At 30.6% G+C, this 18560-nt stretch overlaps 4 protein-coding genes and 1 long non-coding RNA gene across 10 annotated transcripts in view; 3 read left to right on the forward strand and 2 right to left on the reverse strand.

The window, feature by feature from the left end:
* LOC141449126 (dynein beta chain, ciliary-like) overlaps positions 1–675 on the forward strand; it is a 71011-nt gene extending 70336 nt beyond the window's left edge. For both annotated transcript variants that reach the window (XM_074118220.1, XM_074118223.1), the window contains one exon: positions 1–675. In XM_074118220.1, the coding sequence (XP_073974321.1) occupies positions 1–295 (295 nt within the window). In that variant the 3' untranslated portion in view covers positions 296–675.
* Positions 104–6835, reverse strand: Mt2 (tRNA (cytosine(38)-C(5))-methyltransferase). 3 transcript variants are annotated; one of them, XM_074118261.1, is made up of 6 exons: positions 5063–6835; positions 4806–4992; positions 4456–4741; positions 4186–4384; positions 1143–1235; positions 104–1020 (listed from the first exon to the last, which is right to left on the reverse strand). In XM_074118261.1, exons 1-5 carry the CDS (start codon positions 5115–5117, stop codon positions 1177–1179), a joined length of 786 nt encoding a protein of 261 aa, XP_073974362.1. In that variant the 5' UTR covers positions 5118–6835; the 3' UTR covers positions 104–1020; positions 1143–1176. The 3 variants fall into 3 exon arrangements, with proteins under 3 accessions (XP_073974362.1, XP_073974361.1, XP_073974360.1); XM_074118260.1 differs by having other exon boundaries at positions 996–1235; XM_074118259.1 differs by lacking the exons at positions 104–1020; positions 1143–1235 and having other exon boundaries at positions 1426–4384; positions 5063–6831.
* On the forward strand, positions 6077–8708 carry LOC141449140 (uncharacterized). The gene is made up of 2 exons (XR_012455350.1): positions 6077–6189; positions 6850–8708. It is a non-coding gene; the product is annotated as an uncharacterized lncRNA (long non-coding RNA).
* Positions 7616–18560, reverse strand: part of LOC141449137 (uncharacterized) — a 12036-nt gene continuing 1091 nt past the window's right edge. Inside the window, exons 2-7 of one of the 2 annotated variants that reach the window (XM_074118263.1) lie at positions 12455–12530; positions 12260–12347; positions 12118–12191; positions 11111–11264; positions 9995–10140; positions 7616–8419 (exon numbers count right to left, since the gene is read on the reverse strand). In XM_074118263.1, the coding sequence (XP_073974364.1) occupies positions 10043–10140; positions 11111–11264; positions 12118–12191; positions 12260–12347; positions 12455–12530 (490 nt within the window). In that variant the 3' untranslated portion in view covers positions 7616–8419; positions 9995–10042. Of the gene's footprint in view, positions 10141–11110; positions 11265–12117; positions 12192–12259; positions 12348–12454; positions 12531–18560 lie in introns of both variants that reach the window. The other variant, XM_074118262.1, reaches the window with a different exon arrangement.
* Positions 13324–18560, forward strand: part of LOC141449133 (uncharacterized) — a 21072-nt gene continuing 15835 nt past the window's right edge. Inside the window, exon 1 of one of the 2 annotated variants that reach the window (XM_074118248.1) lies at positions 13324–13564. The gene's annotated coding sequence lies outside the window, so the exon portion shown is untranslated. Of the gene's footprint in view, positions 13565–18164; positions 18422–18560 lie in introns of those variants that run through there. The other variant, XM_074118251.1, reaches the window with a different exon arrangement.

An 18560-nucleotide genomic window follows, 5' to 3' on the forward strand; every position in this document is an offset into this window, starting at 1 on the left:
ACAACCACCCCGTGAAGGTGCTTACGTTAATGGTCTTTTCATGGAGGGAGCTAGATGGGATATAAATAGAGGTGCAATTGTTGAATGTCTTTTAAAGGAAATGTTTTGTAATATGCCAGTTATCCATGTTAAAGCTGTAACCCAAGAGAGACAAGATACAAGATTATTATACCAGTGCCCAGTATATAAGACAAGAACCAGAGGTCACACCTACGTAGCCACTTTCTCGCTAGATACAACCCAAAAACCATCGAAGTGGATATTAGCAGGAGTAGCTATACTGTTGTCGGTGTGATCGTACTTCCAATCTACCTATATCTCTTAATCTCTTTTCCTAACCACTGGTGAGCCATTCAAAAATTATATTTTGCGGAGTTTTTGTTAAAAATAGTGGAGAGATTTATTCCAAATCATCTCATTAGTTTTTGATCGACTCTAGTTAAATGATTTCTTTATCTAAATAACTTAAAAGAAATGTTGCGCTCTGTAAACTTCTGTAGCATATTTTCGCTCTTCACTTTTTTGTTGATTAGTTTATATTAAAAAATAATAATTTATCCTGGTATAAATGTCTTTATTTATACATTAAAGAGTTATTACGCATTTAAGCACAAGTTAGGAATGCAAATTATTGTTATTAGATTTAAAAAACAAATAAATAGATTTTAAAATAGATTCAAAATTTATTCAATGTAATATATATTCCTATCTTTATTTTCATATCAAACTAAATCTAATTAATATATAAAAAATTAATTAATGACCTTCTTTTTATGTGGGCTTTACTTCAACTACCGATCAGGTTTGATCTAATATACTTTATATTATTACCCATTTATCCAAGACCAAGACCGGGAATCAATCCCAGTATTACAAAACATCTCCTCTCGCTCGCCAGAATCATTTATTTATAGTTTTATAATTTTTTATTTTGCCAGATTATTTGTTAGGCAGTATGAATCTGCTTACGGTCTCCTTTATTTTCTTATTTCAAATTTTCTCCTTTACATTTCGACCTGCCTAGGCATTTACAAAGAGAGTTTTTACATTTCTAACAAGTGTATTTGTGCTTATATTTTTCTTTTATATTTGTACTTATAGTTTTTAATACTTCAAAAACTTCTAAGGGTATAAATATTTACTTTTTAAATATATCCTGGCTGGAGTCCTGGATTTCTAGTTTTTTTTCCCCCAAAAATAGGAGCCACTAGGTCTACAAAAACTTCTAACAGCATCTACAAATTTATTTAAAGAATATTAAAAATTGGAATTTATTTACTTTTATTTTTTGAGACGCATATATTTGTTTTCAATTTAAAGAATGCTTCATTACCTATTAATCCCTAATAAATATTAATTACTTTATACATAAAATATTTCATTTTCATAGGTTAAAAAAGATATAAATTTAGAAAAAAAAAAAAATTTAATAAATAACAAAAATGTATTTCTTTGATCGTACAAGTAAATGCTATTTATTTTTTAGAAATGCAAATAATTCACTAGGCTTTCTGCAATCTCAGAATTTTTAATTTTTAGATCTCCTTTGGTATCAAGAACCACACATTAAAGGACACTCTAGCCTACAAGAATCGCCTCACTAAGCCTCCCCCATAACTGACTTGAATTTTTAATTTAACATAACTGAAATAAATGTTTCTCGACAAATAATTCAAATACATGTTTTACAAAAAAAAAAGTAGGGGCTCTTTTCAAGAAAATCTCCGAAAGCTGAGAAATTCGCTTTTCCAGTCTCGCCATTTTCTTCAAACTCAGAATTTTAATGAATCATTTAATTTAATATGTAATATGTACGTACATTACACTAAATCAGCATGGAACAGTAACTGTCCCTCACTCAGAAATACTCTTATTCAAAATTTCCGGGGAAAATGAAACGAAAAGTATGCAGCAGTTTAGAACACGATGTTGGACCCTTTATAGACGAAAAGACCGAATATGTGAAAAATTTGCTCAGTAAAATAGCATTTCAAGTTGAGGAATATAATACGGTTAAAACAATACAAAAATTTGACACGCTTCCAATACTTTCTCTTGTGAGGACTAAGGGAAAGTAGAAGATTCATTTAGTAAAGGTAAGGTCCCTGAGTTTTCTAGCAATTCAAGACCAATCTAATCAAATTCAGTTCATCTAATTCAAATTCTGGCCTTATTATTTTTGGCTGCACAAAGAGAATAAGTAAAGACTGCAATACAGCGAGAGATTCAGCGAAGGATGGTGGTAAAGTACCAGACTTGAGGCCGAAGTCGCACAGAAAACTTACACGAAAAAGAGAGCGGAATTATTTTATAATTTATTATTTTTTAGTTCTTAAAAATTAATTGCTTTGAGTAAAATTAAAATTTCATTTGTTGTTTTAAGCAGCAACAAAATGTGCTTGCAAAGCTGCGCCCTATTGCTGACCGAGACTCATATCAGCAACTTATAGTTAACTCATCATTAAACACTAATACAATAGATAAACTGATTTAGTGAAAGAGCATTTCCAGTTGAAAGAAAAACAAATCAAAAGAATAGAAGCCTTTATCGAAAAAGTCGTTTACGGTTATTTATCGTTTAAGATATATATATATATGTGTGTGTGTGTGCATTCATAAATCCCATTAATCGCCTTTTTAAACTTGTAATTCTAGATATACAAGGTAAAATATCTTAGGAGGGTGTATAAAACAGAATTTTCCCAATCGAAGAAATTCCATGGCTTCAATACCCAAGCACTCAACCGTTTTAACATAAACATATTTATTCATCTAACAGTAATGTTCCTATATAAATTATGTGAACTACAAATGTTCAATTCTGAGCATTTTTAAAAAACTATGATTAACTTGAATATGGAAAAAAGCATCACGGCCGGTGAAGATGAAAGTGAAATCTAAAGGTAAATATCCCTGATCAGCTTACTAGCTGGTATTAATTTTGAAAAGTCTATGTTTATGATGAGACGTTACAAAGAATATTAAATTATGAGCGGCCTATTCAAATGCGTGGAAATAGAACTCCACTTAAAATGCAATAGGTACCAATAACAACTGGCTTTTTGATTCTCTTAAAAAATCTATTAAAATTGCGACTCCTTTCGAAGTCCTTTCGCCTGACTAACTAAAGAAAAAAAAAATTAAGAATTTGAAGCCAAATGAACTTTTCTACAGAGCCTACACTGCAGGCGTATCACTATGAATCACTATTTCTTCAGAAGGAAAACCTTCATTTTAGTTTAAAAAAGTCATATAAAACCGTCAATCATATTAAGCTATATATTAAATACAAATAAAGCAACTGAATTTTTGGAAAAAATGTCATGTTTTTCGTACTCCTTTAAAAGCAGAAAAAATAAACAAAAACAAATAAAAGGAGCCATTTTCAGTAATATTGCGAGAAATTGAAAGACCATCCATCCTGCAGAAAGAGGAAGAAGCAAATTACAATGGAGAAAATCATGCATGATCTATATCACATTCAAATCCATCAAATTGTTTTTTCAGCGACAATTAGCACACATTACCGCAATTACATATATACTCACAAGAAGCTAAATGCGCTAAGGTAAAACCTACCTTAACTTTTGCTCTTTTTATAACACTCAGAAATATTAGATTAAAAACTTTTTTTAAAAAAAAAATGGATCCTTTTCTGATTATAATTCTTTAACATAATAGTAGGCCAAAATTATTCAAACATAGCACATTTATTAATTCGTCATCGAAATCTGCCTCTCAGAAATTGACTTCTAATCCATCATACTTGCGGACTTCCTTTTTCATAGACAATGTTCGCCTAAGGCGGATTCCAATAAGGAAGGAAGCTTTTCTTCTTCTCCTAGTTGAATGTGAGCCACTCATTTGTATCAGTTATATTCAGAAATTGTTTTATTATGATCTAATTTTCTGAGACCAATAGTTGTATTAATCTAGCAACAACTTTAATATTTATACTATTTCCCAAAAGTCTGTATTTCTGCTTCAATGTTAAACAGTTGGGAAAAGAAAATGTTTCAGGAAAACAAAGTAAATTGGCCACCTCCCTGGGTGTGAAAAATCTTAATCTTAACGTCCTCAACAATTTAAGTTTTTCATCGTTACAGTCTAATGAACTTTCCTTCTCTTTTTCATACGTTTGTTGGATAATATGATCCTCAAAAGGGCAATACACAGAGCCAGTACCTTCCATGAAATGCGAATATGCCCTCGTAAAACAACAAGAATTTTGACTTTTTTTAGTCACAATATCAAGTATCCTTGCTCTTTTTAACAGCACTTCATCATTCAAAAGATAAGTATTATACTGTTCCGAATGATCCGGTATTTCCAAGAAATCACCTATACAAGGCACACAGTTTATCTCTTCACGCAATTGTTGCACCTACAAGATTTTACTTATCAACTGACAATATTTACTTTTAAATAATTTAAGACAACAGAAAGTATACTTACACTTAAATCTTTCGTGAACTGTAACGGTTTTCTTCTGGCGAGCAAGTAATAGCGTAGCCTTGAATTTGGAAAACCAAAATCTTTCGGCGATAGAAGAAATTCTTTGTAATGAAAACCAGATTTTTCAAGGATATGAATAAAACACTGATGGGCTTGTGATTCTTGAAATCCTTCTACATTTTCCAACAATATATATTTTAACTTTTCATTTAAATGTGGGATTAAATTTATAAAATGTAACAATGCTGCACATCTTTCATCATCAACATCCATCCTTTTGCCTTGTCTGCAAATTGATTTTAGTTTAAAAAGTGAAAATTAAATACAAATTAAATTAAAATATTTCTTACCTTGTAAAAGGTTGACAAGGAGGGCTCATTAAAATTAGATTAATTTCTCTTGCGTCAATATAATTGGAACTTATAGCTTGCACGTTACTTTGACAGAGTTTAGTATTTGGAAAGTTGTGAGCATATACTTTATTAGCAACAGTGTTAATATCTACAGCTTCAATAATATTAGCTGGAACTTTACTCTCTGAAAAATATATTTTTTAAATCTTCTTTAACACTATCATAAACAAACATTACCTTATTTCGTAAAATACCTTTAAGGGCATAGTGCATTCCTCCTATACCACTAAATAATTCTAAAACATTCATATTTTGCTTCAAATTCCACTGAATACTTGCTAATAAAAATCACATATTGCAACTGTTAGTTATTCGGTTTTTGAAACCAACTGTCCAATGTCCATGTGTCACCCCACTCTATGTTCAACATGGCAGAAGCAAAATGCAGAAGGTTGCAGTAAACGGCCAAATCAGAAATACGTAACAGCTAGGAAGGTAATGTGCTGTTACTTATTCAACCGTGCTGTAGTTGTAGCCTAACAAGATTTGATGTGCTAAGTTAAGTGACTGTTTAGTGCTCGCATTGTAAGTATTATTAGCACTACAATTGCATGGAACTTTTGTAAATCTGCGTTTTCGAACTTATTTTTAAGATGTCAGATTCGTCTGAGGATCGTATAAGGTTCCAGGTTGAGTTAGAATTTGTCCAATGCCTTGGAAATCCTAATTATTTAAACTTTCTAGCTCAACGTGGTTATTTTAAAGATCAAACATTTATTAACTACCTTAAATATTTGCTTTATTGGAAAGAACCACAGTATGCTCACTGCTTAAAATATCCAATGTGTTTATACTTTTTGGATCAACTTCAGTATGAACATTTTCGCAAAGAATTAGCAAATGCTCAATGCACTAAGTTTATTGATGATCAGCAAGTATTACTTTGGCAGCATTACACTAGACGTAGAACCAAACTACTTCATGAACAAGCAGAGGCTTGCGCTAACAGTCTCAACAGGCATCAGCAAACAAACGGCCAGGCTAATCCTTCTCAGCCTTGATTATTTTGAGATATTTGGAAATTTGTGCGAAATTGAGTAATTTGGACTATTCAGGAACATGATGTTTTTTTATTTATTTGTACACTTTTTAGCTATTTCTTTTTTCTTTTTTTAATTTCCAGAAAGTAAAAACCTATGATTATCCTAAATATTTTACTTTTGTATTTTTCGTTAAAACGTTTTTTAATTTCATTGGTTAATAAATTGTTTGCTTCTAAACTGCTGTGATATTTAATTAACTGAAAAATTATTTATAATCCGTTATTATCAAAATATTTGTGGAAACATTTTTATTCGATTGGAAAATAGATAAGAAAAGAGTAAGTATTGTGAGTGGGAACCAGGTTTTAATTAATGAAGGATTTTTTTCTAATGTATGTATTATTTTCTAATATATGTTATTTTTTACTCCTGATTTCATTCAGAAAAGGCACACAAAAAATGGTGTGCTACTAAGAAAATTTACGCTCTCCAGTTAAGAAAATTACAGTTATTAATAACGATTAAACTGCTCATGACGCTGTTTATCTGAATATAATTCTCCATTACCAATGAATCTTCATAGATTATTAAGATGGAAGATTTGGAGAATAGAAAATATTATTCAAAACCAAACGTTTTAAAAGTTTAACGGATTTATCCATAGTAGCACCATCTTTATTGTATTTCCGACTAGTTTGGGACTTTCATTGACCATGAGAGGTCATGTGTGCTGCTATAGAAAAAATAAGCTATATTTCCCAGCATGATCACATTTTAACCACACTTTCAGCAGTTTTAAGAGTTGAAAAATTACTTAGATCCGCTAGCAAATAAACCTTGCCTCACAATATATCGCATTGAAGTATTTTATCAAAAAAAAATTCAACCCTCAATATCTTCTCAATTTATAAATCTGTAGACAAAAAAACGATTGCATATAACTGAGTAAAGTGTAATGTATGAGAGAACAAAATGTCATACTAATATGTTGTTTTCAGAGGGAGATGTAACGGGTGCAATTTCTGAGCGAGTTATGACCCAAAAAAATTGCAACCCTCAATTTCTTCTTAATTTATGGATCTGTATTTAAAAAAAAAACTATAGCCCATAACTGAGTAAAGTATAGAGCAGTGATGGTGAACCTTTTGAAACTCGGCGTGTCAAAATTTTGGAAAAGCCTAACTCAACTCAACTCTGGTGCCATGTCATATATGGAAATATGATTTTTTGTTATTTGCAAGCATAGAATAAAATATACATATATATTTATTAAATGACCCACTTTATGATTATTTATCTGAGGAAAATTGACTAGTTCTTTATTCTCAATAAATATTATTATTTCTTCAAAGTGTTCCTCCAATTGCTACTTTAATTACAATTATAGTATAGTAATTTTTTGTCTTTGTGGATGAGTGTCACCGAAATGAGTTCGCGTATTTTCGCTTGTAACACGCCTGACATGGGTTTGCCATTTCGGCACTAGGTCGAAAGGTTGGAAATTGTACAAATAAAAAATTATGACTGAAATTGGCAGTAATCTTTTTTTCCTTTGGATAAATGGATGAGTCACCAAAAAAGATGGACAACACTCTAAATGAAATAAATAGTTTTCGTTTAACAAGATTTTATTATGTAATTCGAAATTTTAATGATCCGTAAAGGACAAAAACGAAGTGGACTTCTAAAAATAGAAAAACATATTTTGAAGAATAGTTTATAAAAAGTAAAATTTCATTTGACTTAACAAAAATCAACCAAAAGTTCCAAAATAATTTATATTTCTAACCAATATATTTACATTAATCATGTATACAAAATAAACAAAATACCAAAATATTTACATAGTTATTTTATTTTATAATTTTAATTTTAGCCGTTAGAGAACACTCTTATAATTATCGCTTGTATTACATTAATGTAAAGAATGAAATGATTCAAAGTAATGGATATAGAGAATACCAAAACAAGCAAATTATTTTTATAGAGGATTAAAGCAAAGTTCATATGGATATGCTTCAATTTTCCTATAAAATTGATGTAATGATAACAAGTGAAAATAAGGAGTTTAAGAGCAATTGATCAAGTTTTCTTTGACTGTAAAAATTCTATTATAATCTTTCAAAGTTGTAAAAAAGTAAATAATTTTTCAATGATAATGTAACTGACAGTTTTTGATTAAGTAAAATTGTTGTATATTATTTGGAAGGAAAACCATTTACATTTATATGTTCGGGATTTCATTACCATTTGATCGGTCTGATTCTTCATATCTATTTCAGGCAAACCCATTGAACGCTGTTCTTTTTTAAGCCCTTTAAGGGTATGTTAATCTCGCAAACGCAGCAAGTTTCAAAATCCACTTCTGATATGAATGATGTCATCCGTCGTACACCACTGACCTCTGGTAGCTATCGTAGGGGCGAGGAAAGTGTGTTCAGGGGTAGATGGCTTTGAAGATGGTTGTGATAAGGAATTTGTGAACATGAAGTGATTTAGATCTCAGAGATCTTGAGGATTTTAAGTTCGCTTCTTGTCAGGTTCTCAGTTCTTGGTACTATCCTAACCCTGGAAGAAATTTGCTATATATGAAATTTTTGCTGGAATACTTTTCCTTCGCAAGATACTTCTTTTACACATCAACCCTGATATCTGGCAAGATGGCGGCCCTTAAATCTCCCAGTCGGGTTTACAATTTTTTTATTGATTTAATTATTATAATTCTTTTTTAATCCACTCAGAAGTGCAAGAACATATTGTTAAAGAAGATTAGCGCCTTAAATATGGAGAAAATTTCCTTTTATTGTAAGAATCAACTAAAAAAAACTTACTAAGACGGATGACAGATATGATCCAGCTCTCCTAAAGGAAACTAAAAAACTAAATCAAACATTCACAACACAGCCATATTTGTAATTACAGATATGAGGTAGGCGTTTATTGTTTTATTTCAAAATAATCTAATCATTAATTTCTATTCTGGGTGATCTATAACGAATAAAAGAAAAGGAAAATTAATTTTAAGTTAAAAATAAATTTAGATCAATTTCAGAACGCAACAAATCACACTTATAGCATTGATATCTATTTTATATTGAAAAACAAAACGAAATGTTAAAAATTAACAAAACACAGTATTCTGAGAACAATAATTTTGTATTAGTGGAAAATGGAGTGTGTTACTGTTGCTGAATATGCTGGTATTGAGTTAATTTATGGGTAATGAATTGGTAGGTAAGCTCTTATTGCAGCAACAGAATAGTATCGGAGTTTTACGAATAGAAGTCAACCTTCTCATTCCAAATGATTAAGGAGACAAGAACAACTGTTGAACGTAATAATGGTGACTAGAGCCTGGGAGATGCTTTACGCAATGAATAAAATGTAATCAACTTACCTTTGGACAATCCCCACAATAAGAACTATTCATAGACTCTTTTTAAGGCAATGACGCCTTCCAACGAACTTTGTAAGGTGGACTCATCACCAAAAAGTAGTGCATTTCTTTCATGCCTTTGGAACCAGAGGATTAATCGCAACCGTAAGGAGTTTTGTACCTGGGTACTACATATGAATGCTGAAGATTCAGACCTTGGTTAGAGTCTTCTATTAGGCTATGTTTGAGAGATTACTTACTGCAAAAGGCACATGCCACGCAACAAATTTATATTTAAATGCTTGGAAAAGAACCAAGCTCTTTCCTTAAAAGTTCCAGGTTGTATTTTATATTCGTAATAGATTTTTCATTTTTACGTTTTTCATTCGGTCACTCTGTGTAATGTATAAAACGTTGAGTTATTTTCATTAGGGTAATTAAATGTAGGATTAGATATGTTAAGAAAATGTTTTTCGACTAGCCAGCGAACTTAATAAATAATTTCTAAACGGATTTTGTTCAGGACGTATATCTCTTAGTCAGTGCCTCTCATTTGTTTCCTGGTTACATTAGCATTTTTCCTAATAAATCTGTGAAATATTTTTCACTGTTAAGCGATATACTATTTCTCTTCTCTTTTAAATTTGTAACAAAATTATCAAAATAAAATCCACATTCAATTATTTCTTGGATTTTTGGTTGAGAAGCACTCACTACTCTAGATATATATTTTATTGAAAGTTACTTATCCATTTCTGGCAACCTACCAACTTAATAATTTTGAAACTTAGTTTAAAAAAATATTTTCCAGGTTATCATCGCCTTGGTGGTCTGCCGTAGGGACCCCTCCCTTTTTCTTCTTCTACAAGTTTATAGTAGCTGTACACCACGAACCATAAGTATATATATATTACTGAAAAAAATAGCATTTAATAATATGTATGTTATCGTAAAATTTAGTAAATCCAATTGCATTAGATAATAATTTAATTTCTAAATATGAACAGCATGTGTTAACAGCAAAAAAACTTGGAGAAAAAATTATTTGTAATGGGGTATACTACAAAAAATAAGGTCACTGATACCATCAAATAGACTCTGAGAAGTCACAAAAGTTTTCTTTTTCTATTAAATGTTGGATTTTATAAATGATCTCCGATCCAGTTACTGATTTTTGACAACTGTATGTTAGAAGACGGTACAATCTTAGAGTTTAAATAAGGGCAGCTATCTGAATTCAATTGAAGTACTCCCTAGATGCCCTTCTAGCTTAGTTTCTATTTTTCTATTCTTCATGGTAAATTTTATGGTAGTTGCACTTAGAGAAACTAAATAAATAACAGAATGCGTTGAAAAAAATTAGTTTAGCCAATTATAACTTTTGAAATCCTAAGTGCAGTGTGCACCCACTGGTCTTAAAAGTCTTAATAATGTTTTAATATGTAATAGTTTCTTATTTTGCAAGTTACAGGAACTATTAGAAACGGGTTAAAAATCCGGTGTTAAGAGAAGGTATTCCTCCAAAGAAATATTCATAATTTTGTTAAATAGTTTTGTTGGGTGTGCAGTAAAATAATAGCGTTGAAATTTGAAAGTATAATTAATAAATAACACGTGTGGGTGTAATGGTTAATTCCAAACACGAAATTTGCTAAGTTAAGTTCAGTCAAAGTGAGCTCGGAAAAGTATGGGGTTCTTTAGCTAAAAGTTAAGTTATAGCACCTAATAACCCTTCCTCTTACTGAGAGTAAAGAAAGTTGAAAATTATTCAAAAAATACTCAAGATCTTACAGATCCAAAACTGCACACATTCTGTTATCCCATGATGCATATTATGGTAATTAAAAATATCCTATCTATTAACAACTATTTAATATACTCACCGACACAAAGTAATCCAAATATTAGCCAAAGAAATCCAGAAAGAATCTCTTCATGAGCAAAAAACACTACGGCAGTGTAAATAATAGAAATTGCTAATCCAATTGCCAGCATTATTGCTAAAATTACCCATGGGAGCATCAGCCATTTGTTACGCTGGAATAATTTAATATTAATTAAATGGAATAATTTAATACTTAATTTTAATTTTCAAAACAGGCTTATTTCTATTTTGATTCAGGATTAATTAGGTAAGTTTAAAAGTATTATGCCAACACTCACTCACACGACTTTTTTTATTTTGAGGCAGTTGATGTCACAAAATTTTTCCGGAAAATTAGATTTTGTGCTAACTTAAACTACGATAAATTTTCATTGCAGTTGAACGTTTTTCAAATAAATAGATGACAACTAAAATGAAGTTTGCAGAAAGCCTTTTTAAACACCCAAATCTCTTCAAATTGAACTAATTTACATATTCAGTACCTATAATTACTAAAAAAGAGTACAGGAACCTATATTATACTTAAATGACACTCTAGAGAGGGAAGCTTTAATTCACTTCTCGCCCAAAAAGGTGGGAAGAAGGTCAGCCTGGAAAAATGTTGTAATCATTTTACCTACACTTAGCATTTAGTTAAGAAAAGTAAAGAAAAATTGTTGGAGCCATCTACGGGAAAGTCTAAACGCACATTCAGTTTAATAGATTTTGACTAAAAACGTATTGTTGGTTGCCCTGGTGGCATCTAAACCAAATATCAAATTTGAATCTTCTGCGATTCCCCGGTTTTGAGTCATGCCGCGCACACACTCTAAGATACCATCTTGCAAAAACAAATCCACTAAAAACACTTTTATGAAAGCAGGCGACCTCAAAACTTGTACATACGATTTCCGATGATCACTCAAAATGGTGAATCTACTGATCGCAAATCAGATAAAAGTTCCATGTTTTATTGAGTAAGCTTTCTTTCAACACAAATAATTAGTTTAATTAGTTATACTTTACCTTAATTGCTCCAATGACCAATAGCAGAGAAATAAATATTGTCATGACCAGATTTATAGCAAGAATAATTTTAACTGAAAAATGAAATTATTATGTTAATACTAGCTAAAAATATGTAAGTAAACAAATTCTCATTCCTTACCAATTTCAGACGGTAATGTGTCGATTAATATTGTCCTCATTTTAACATTTGTTAGTAATACTGTTATTAAAGTAGCTGCGCCAATTAGCTATCAAAAGAAATGATTTTAAAGAGATTTGAATTTCAGAAAAGTTGACCTAATCATACCAGGATTTATTTGTTTTTATATTTTTAGGGCTATAAACTGATTCTCACCATGCCTAAAATTCCGCTAACTATCGTCCCAAACTTGAGGCTCAGGCCGCAGCAGGTGTCTAATACAGGCATTGTTCTGGAAAGGAAAACAAAATTATTGAGAGGTAGCAACAGTTACTAATATTTGTCACATTTATTTATTCATATTAGTTTTTGCATCCTAAAGAAAAACATCCAAGGATTTAAACTTGGGGAACAACTTCAGTATCTAAACTTTCATAGATCAGAATAATGACTTCTTTGCATCAGTACAAAAGGCCAACAGAAGAGGAAGAGGAAACAAATTCTTGTTAATAAATTATCATAACATGAGATAGCAGCTTGCTTGTAATGTCAGATATTTGCCCATGATCATAGAAAATTGGAGCGTTTTTCTTCGTTAGACTGTTTTGATAAAAAGTATCAAATCATCAGATTGAAAATAAAGTGGGTATAAATCGTTTTGATAACGCCTTAACTCCTTTAACTTTTAAGTAAAATCTATGTTAATTTTGCATTTTGTTATTAAATAAAGATGCTTATTCTGCACTTTGTATTTGTAAAATTTCTAATTATTTCAATTGATTGTCTAAATAACCAATAATAATTTGTTAAAAAATAAGTGTTTTCTTTGTACAGTTGGTTTAATTTTATTTGTTACTTTTCCATATCTTATATGTTGCCAGTTTAATAGTGAAGAAAATATTGGGTATTTAATGCAGTGTGGTTATAATACACTTGCTAATTAATCAGAAACTTTTTACTGCTCATAAATGAATTTCTCATAAGATGAAAGCCTTACAATTTCAAGTTCACAATTTTTTATTTCCCTTTCTGAAAATTCTGAATTACACAGATTATTTAATTTGTGTTTTCGATGGGCATTATTCCAATGTTTTTAATAATTCACCATTAGCTGTGGCATGAATAATTTTAAAATTTATATTTTATATTTAAATCAAACTTGGCATGCAAAATGCAATGTAGGACACAAAATTCATTCTGTTTTTTAGAGACATACACAATAGTCACACATGTTGTCGTTAAGTAGGCGATCTGAACAGATTTAGAGGTGGAACAGTAACCGTTGCCAAATTCATATGGAGTTTTGGTTTTGTTCCTGCAGTCAGGGTAATATGTTTTGTTTTTCTATAAACATAAGCTATAACTATTTTTTCTCTTTAAAGAAAAAGTTGTTTTTATTACTAAATTTACATTAGCATGAAAAATACTACACTAAAAATATTTCTAATTTAAATGCAATGCAGATTTTAAAAAATAAAATAAATGATTACTAATTAAAGCCATTTAAATGAACGCAAAGAAAATTGTTTTATTGAAGAGTCAACTCTAGCACAATGGAAATACAAAAATTTAAATAAAATCGTTGTTGCAGCTTTGAGAAATTCGCAATAAACTTAATGAACCATTCAGTTAAGTGTTTTTTCGTGAGTAAATTTTCATTAAGTACAAAATTTTAGTGTACATAGTTTAAAGAAAATCGTTGGAATCTTTTTCATATATATATAAAAAAAAAAAAAATTAAAGTGGCACTTCACCCACAAAGAGGCCATTTTATAGAAAACACTTCTTTTTTTTTAAGATTCAGGAAACCTCAAAATGGATATTTTCTGTGAATCCTGGAAATCCAAAATTTGTCATGATCGCTATCCTTTATTAGTCAGAGGAAGTAAAAAAACCATATAATTTTGGTGGTCGCTAAATCCATCCACGCTTAGAATGGTGAAAGCGGAAAAAAAAAATCGCTGAAAACTGAAATATTAAATTTCAGCATGCCAGGAGACCTGACTGTAACGATCATCCGGAAGGACTTCTTTAATGGATGGATACTACACTTTTTTTTAAAAATTTTTGAAACGAAAGTAGCCCGCACTATTTCTTTTAAATTCTTGCACACATTACATTCGCACAGATCATCAACTTTTATTTTTACTTTACTTGGAAAATTTGTTTTATGGCATCCTGAGAATTTATGGGTCTGAATTAGAATTGCACCTGCAATTCTTGTATTTACTTTTTTTTACTCCCAAAAACATGAACAACGATTATCTTATAACATTGTACTATAAATTTCGAGTTCTCACATTTATTTTTCAATACATTTTACTCAGCCTAGGGCAGGTAGGTACACATCTAACAATATGAAGGTAATGTAAAATGTTTGTAACAAGTAAATGTCTTCCTTCTTAAGGACACAGGATTAATTCTGAAATCGAATCCACATTTTCAGATTTATTTCTCAAGGGTAACTTCAAAATATGTAGAGTTTTCTTTAAATGTATGTTCACAACAATCATCAAAAAACCACCCATTTTTATATCACCTGCAATTTTTTTTTTTTTATTGACTTATTGCTAATCATTTCTTGAAAAATGCTTATTGTGTAAATAATTTTTCCACCTCTAATGCCTCTCAGAAAAAAAAGTCTACAATTCTGTGAAGTTAAGTAGATTATTATTTGCTTTTTTTTTTATGTAGTCCAGATAAGGAATATTTAGGTGTTAGATTTTGTTTTATTGAAAAATAGGTACTAGTAGTTTGTACAGGCGCCACAAGCGCTGGAAACGTTGCAATACTCAGATGTATTGCGGTTCGTAGGTTCGATTCTGATAATTGGATTTTATTTATTGTGATTAGAGAAATTTGCAGTAAATTACGTCTCCTTCCTCAACACTAAAACTAGACTATAAAGTCTAAAATATATAAATCATTATGCAAACAAATTTAGAAAATGATGGATATAAAAGAAATCACCTAAACATACGAGTAGTTAGAAGTAAAGCCTGTCTGAAAAAAAGGCATTACTTTGAGTGTTTTAAATATACTGATTACTTAAAGATCTATCATTTTCTAAATTTGTTGATGTCTGTCAACTATGTGAGAAAACTGATTGTTAGTCGGTAAGCATTATTTCACTTACTATAATTCGCAATTTGTTCCTCAAGTTCAAAGAAAGAAATGGAGTCGAAAATAGAAAATGCCTAAGAATTAGTAGCCTGTTGTGTAAGATTAATTCCAGAAGGGCTATAAGTATACGTTAATACTAAAATTAGACATTGAACTTCTGGTGATTTTGTAAAATTTGTTTTTGGTTCATTTTCATTGAACTGAATTGGACTTTATGGAGAAGAAACTAGACATTGCAGACCTCCAAAACACCCAAAAAACCAATTTTACTGCAAAAGTGACTTAGAAAGTGATTGTTTATTGTGTATGTATTTAATTATTTGTGTTTTAGGGAATTATTACAGGTCATTGGAATTGTAAGTATATTTTGAAATGATTGGGAGAATTCTGGGAGGAAGTCAAGTTGTACTTTAAGAAACTGCTATTATTTCTGTTGATCTATAGTGTAGAATAAAGCTCATTCTGGTACACCGAACAATCTAAAAATTGCAATTTAGTTAGTTATTATGGCCATTGTTTGAATATGTTTTTTTAGTAAAAGATATGTTATGTTGTTACATTTTTATTTTTTAATTTAAGATGTGTCCAAAGCTTAAGTTATTGGCGCCCGGAGCTTTTTTCAGTGATCTGTTAGTGATCACATGGTACAGGCAACACTGTAAGCTGTAAGTAGCTCCTAGGAAGAGAAAAATCTTAGGGCCAGCAGCTGGTTTCGAACCCAAGATGTTCGTGTGGGAATCCAGTTCGCCAACCGCTGAGCTAATCATTTCTCTTGTTAGATTTTTTCATTGTACTATTAGAAAATCTGAACAATTTTCGACCTCCAGGTTATTTAAGAAAAGAAGTTTAGAATAGTCTAGATTCTTTGTCTAGCTATGTATAATGAACCTGATGGGTGGGGATGAACGTCTTAAATAAGTTACTTATCAGGTGAAAGGCCGAATCTGGGAAATAAAGATATTATCCCGAAACTCTATATTATCTGATATATTCCTTTTCTAATTGCTACATCATGTGCATTCGCTCTTATAAATAATGCAAGCTCTATGAGTTACATTAACAACATTATCGCCCAAAATTAATCTTAAAAACCGATTTAAATCTCTGCCGTTGTCTACTTACCCGAAAGCCTATCACAGTGCCGATTTGTTAAATGTAGAAGATATTTAGAGTTACGAAAGATTTCTACGTTTAGAGGAAGTCAGTAAGATGTATCAGCTTGTTTGGGGCCATTGAAAAATCCAGTTTCACACAGATAATAAGTTGCTAAAGGACAGTCTAAGACTTTTTACTTAAATTTGGACATCTGTTCTCCAGAGATTTGTTAAAACAAATTGTCTTAAGTTAGTTGACAGACAAAGATCAATCAGCTGTTTATCTGTGGGCTTGTTTGTCGAGTATGGAATAGATTCTTGATCTAGATGCTCAGTACAGTGTGAAAAGTGCTAATAAAGGAAATGAAGCTGAGTATTGTTTACAAAATCTGTTCACGGTGGATATTCATAAAGTACTGTACTGCTATGAGAATAACTTAATTTTATTCTCCTCCTTCTGAAAATCTTGTTGTTCAACTTGTACAAAGCTCATTTCTGTTTAAATTTTTATTCTATTCGTAAAAAAATTAAGAAGCGTTGAAATTTCAGCAAGTATCCATTCTTTTTCCAATTATAAGTGTAAGGATAAACATTTTGTGCAACATATTCAATACTAGGAAGCTCAAAGTGCCCCGTCGAATGAAAAGCTCTGCCACAATGCATTGAACAGGGATAAATGATCTTCATCTACCAGCATTCATCATCTTTCTAATCTAGAATTTCTTGATAAAAAGCAGTTTTATTGTAATCTAATTTTTGTGTAAAATTGCCCCTATTTTATAAGCTCCAACTTTATTATTATTTCTACTCAAAGCAAGTTACCATTTTGCGCTCAAAATAAATAAAAGTTAGTTAATAAACGAACAATAGTTCACTTGGCAGCCACTCATATTTAGAGAGGTAAAAATAGATGAGGGTAAAAAGTAAAAACTATGTACTTCCTACTTGATGTTTTATGAAATTTCTAATTTATTACTATTAATTTGCATGTAGATTTTGTTGTTTTTATGGAACATTCTGTTTATAAAAGAACTATTTAAGCAAAAGAAATCTATTCTTTTATATTTGTAATTTTATATTGATATGACAAGAGAGGAAAAGTAAATTTGTTCAATTAAGGCGTTGGTGTAATAGTTACGAAGGTGGAATTGTAAGTGGGAGATTTCCTGCACATATCCCGCGAGTATTTTTTTTTTTCTTTAGTTAGAGAATAAATGTTAATAGCGTATTGTGTGCTTCTGACCATGTCACCCACCTTATTTGGTAGATCGACATTAAGTCGAACCTGAAAAAAAGGCTCTACTTTACTTTTTTTGAAACAAACATTAAGTGATTCATTCCTTACTGCCAGTCTTGTCTTAGCAGTAATACAAAAAGTACCAAATATTTTTGAAACTGAGTTTCCAATAGAAATGTACATTCTAAACTTTCCTCTCAAAAATGTTTTGAGTGACTTATTTGTAAATAGGCAATATTTCTGTCTGATTTACAATAAAACAAATCTGCTTGATTTATTAGGAATTTTAATTTACTTAAAATGAAAAAATCTGTTGGGGACATTACCGTAAATGGTAGGCTTCGGAAAATTCGTTTATGGGATATTTTACTGAATATTTCTTAAATTTTCAAATTCGGAATTGGGCTTCAATAATATTCTTTAAAAACTCGAATACAAGAACTTCTCCTCACCTATTAAATTTGTAATTCTTTCAGAGTAAAATTACTTTTATGGTAGCTGGTGGCGTAAACAATGTCTGGTTATTTTAATTGGTTAGCCTATTAGAGACTTCTTTTAAAATTTGGTTACTATTTACATAACTTTTTATCAAACATTTTGATTTGCAGTAGATAGTGTTGAGTTTTGATTAATGGTGCTGTAAGAAAGTAGCGGAATGTCCATGGCGGTGCCCTAGTAAGGTGCAACTACTGTATAGTGCCGGTCTCACGGTTGTCCTTCACCTACAAAGTAAACCTTGTTTCTTTCTTTGAAAAATATATGTGTCAAATTTAATGGTTTAAAAAAATAGAATATTCATTGGCCTAGATCCAAATTAATTAAAGCAATTAATAAAAGATTAAAACAAAACATTTTTTACTATTTTTGC

Source organism: Rhodnius prolixus, unplaced genomic scaffold (genome assembly GCF_049639745.1).
Source record: "Rhodnius prolixus isolate KJV_2025 unplaced genomic scaffold, Rpr scaffold_2, whole genome shotgun sequence".
NCBI classification, from domain to species: Eukaryota; Metazoa; Arthropoda; class Insecta; order Hemiptera; family Reduviidae; genus Rhodnius; species Rhodnius prolixus.

Excerpts from the sequence above, each read along its gene's own strand:
- Mt2 (XM_074118259.1), bottom strand. The coding sequence starts at position 5,117 with ATGAATGTTTTAGAATTATTTAGTGGTATAGGAGGAATGCACTATGCC. Across the intron at positions 4,993-5,062 it reads AATGCACTATGCCCTTAAAG|AGAGTAAAGTTCCAGCTAAT; the intron begins GTATTTTACGAA and ends TATATTTTTCAG. Across the intron at positions 4,385-4,455 it reads AGTTCACGAAAGATTTAAGT|GTGCAACAATTGCGTGAAGA; the intron begins GTAAGTATACTT and ends AAAATCTTGTAG.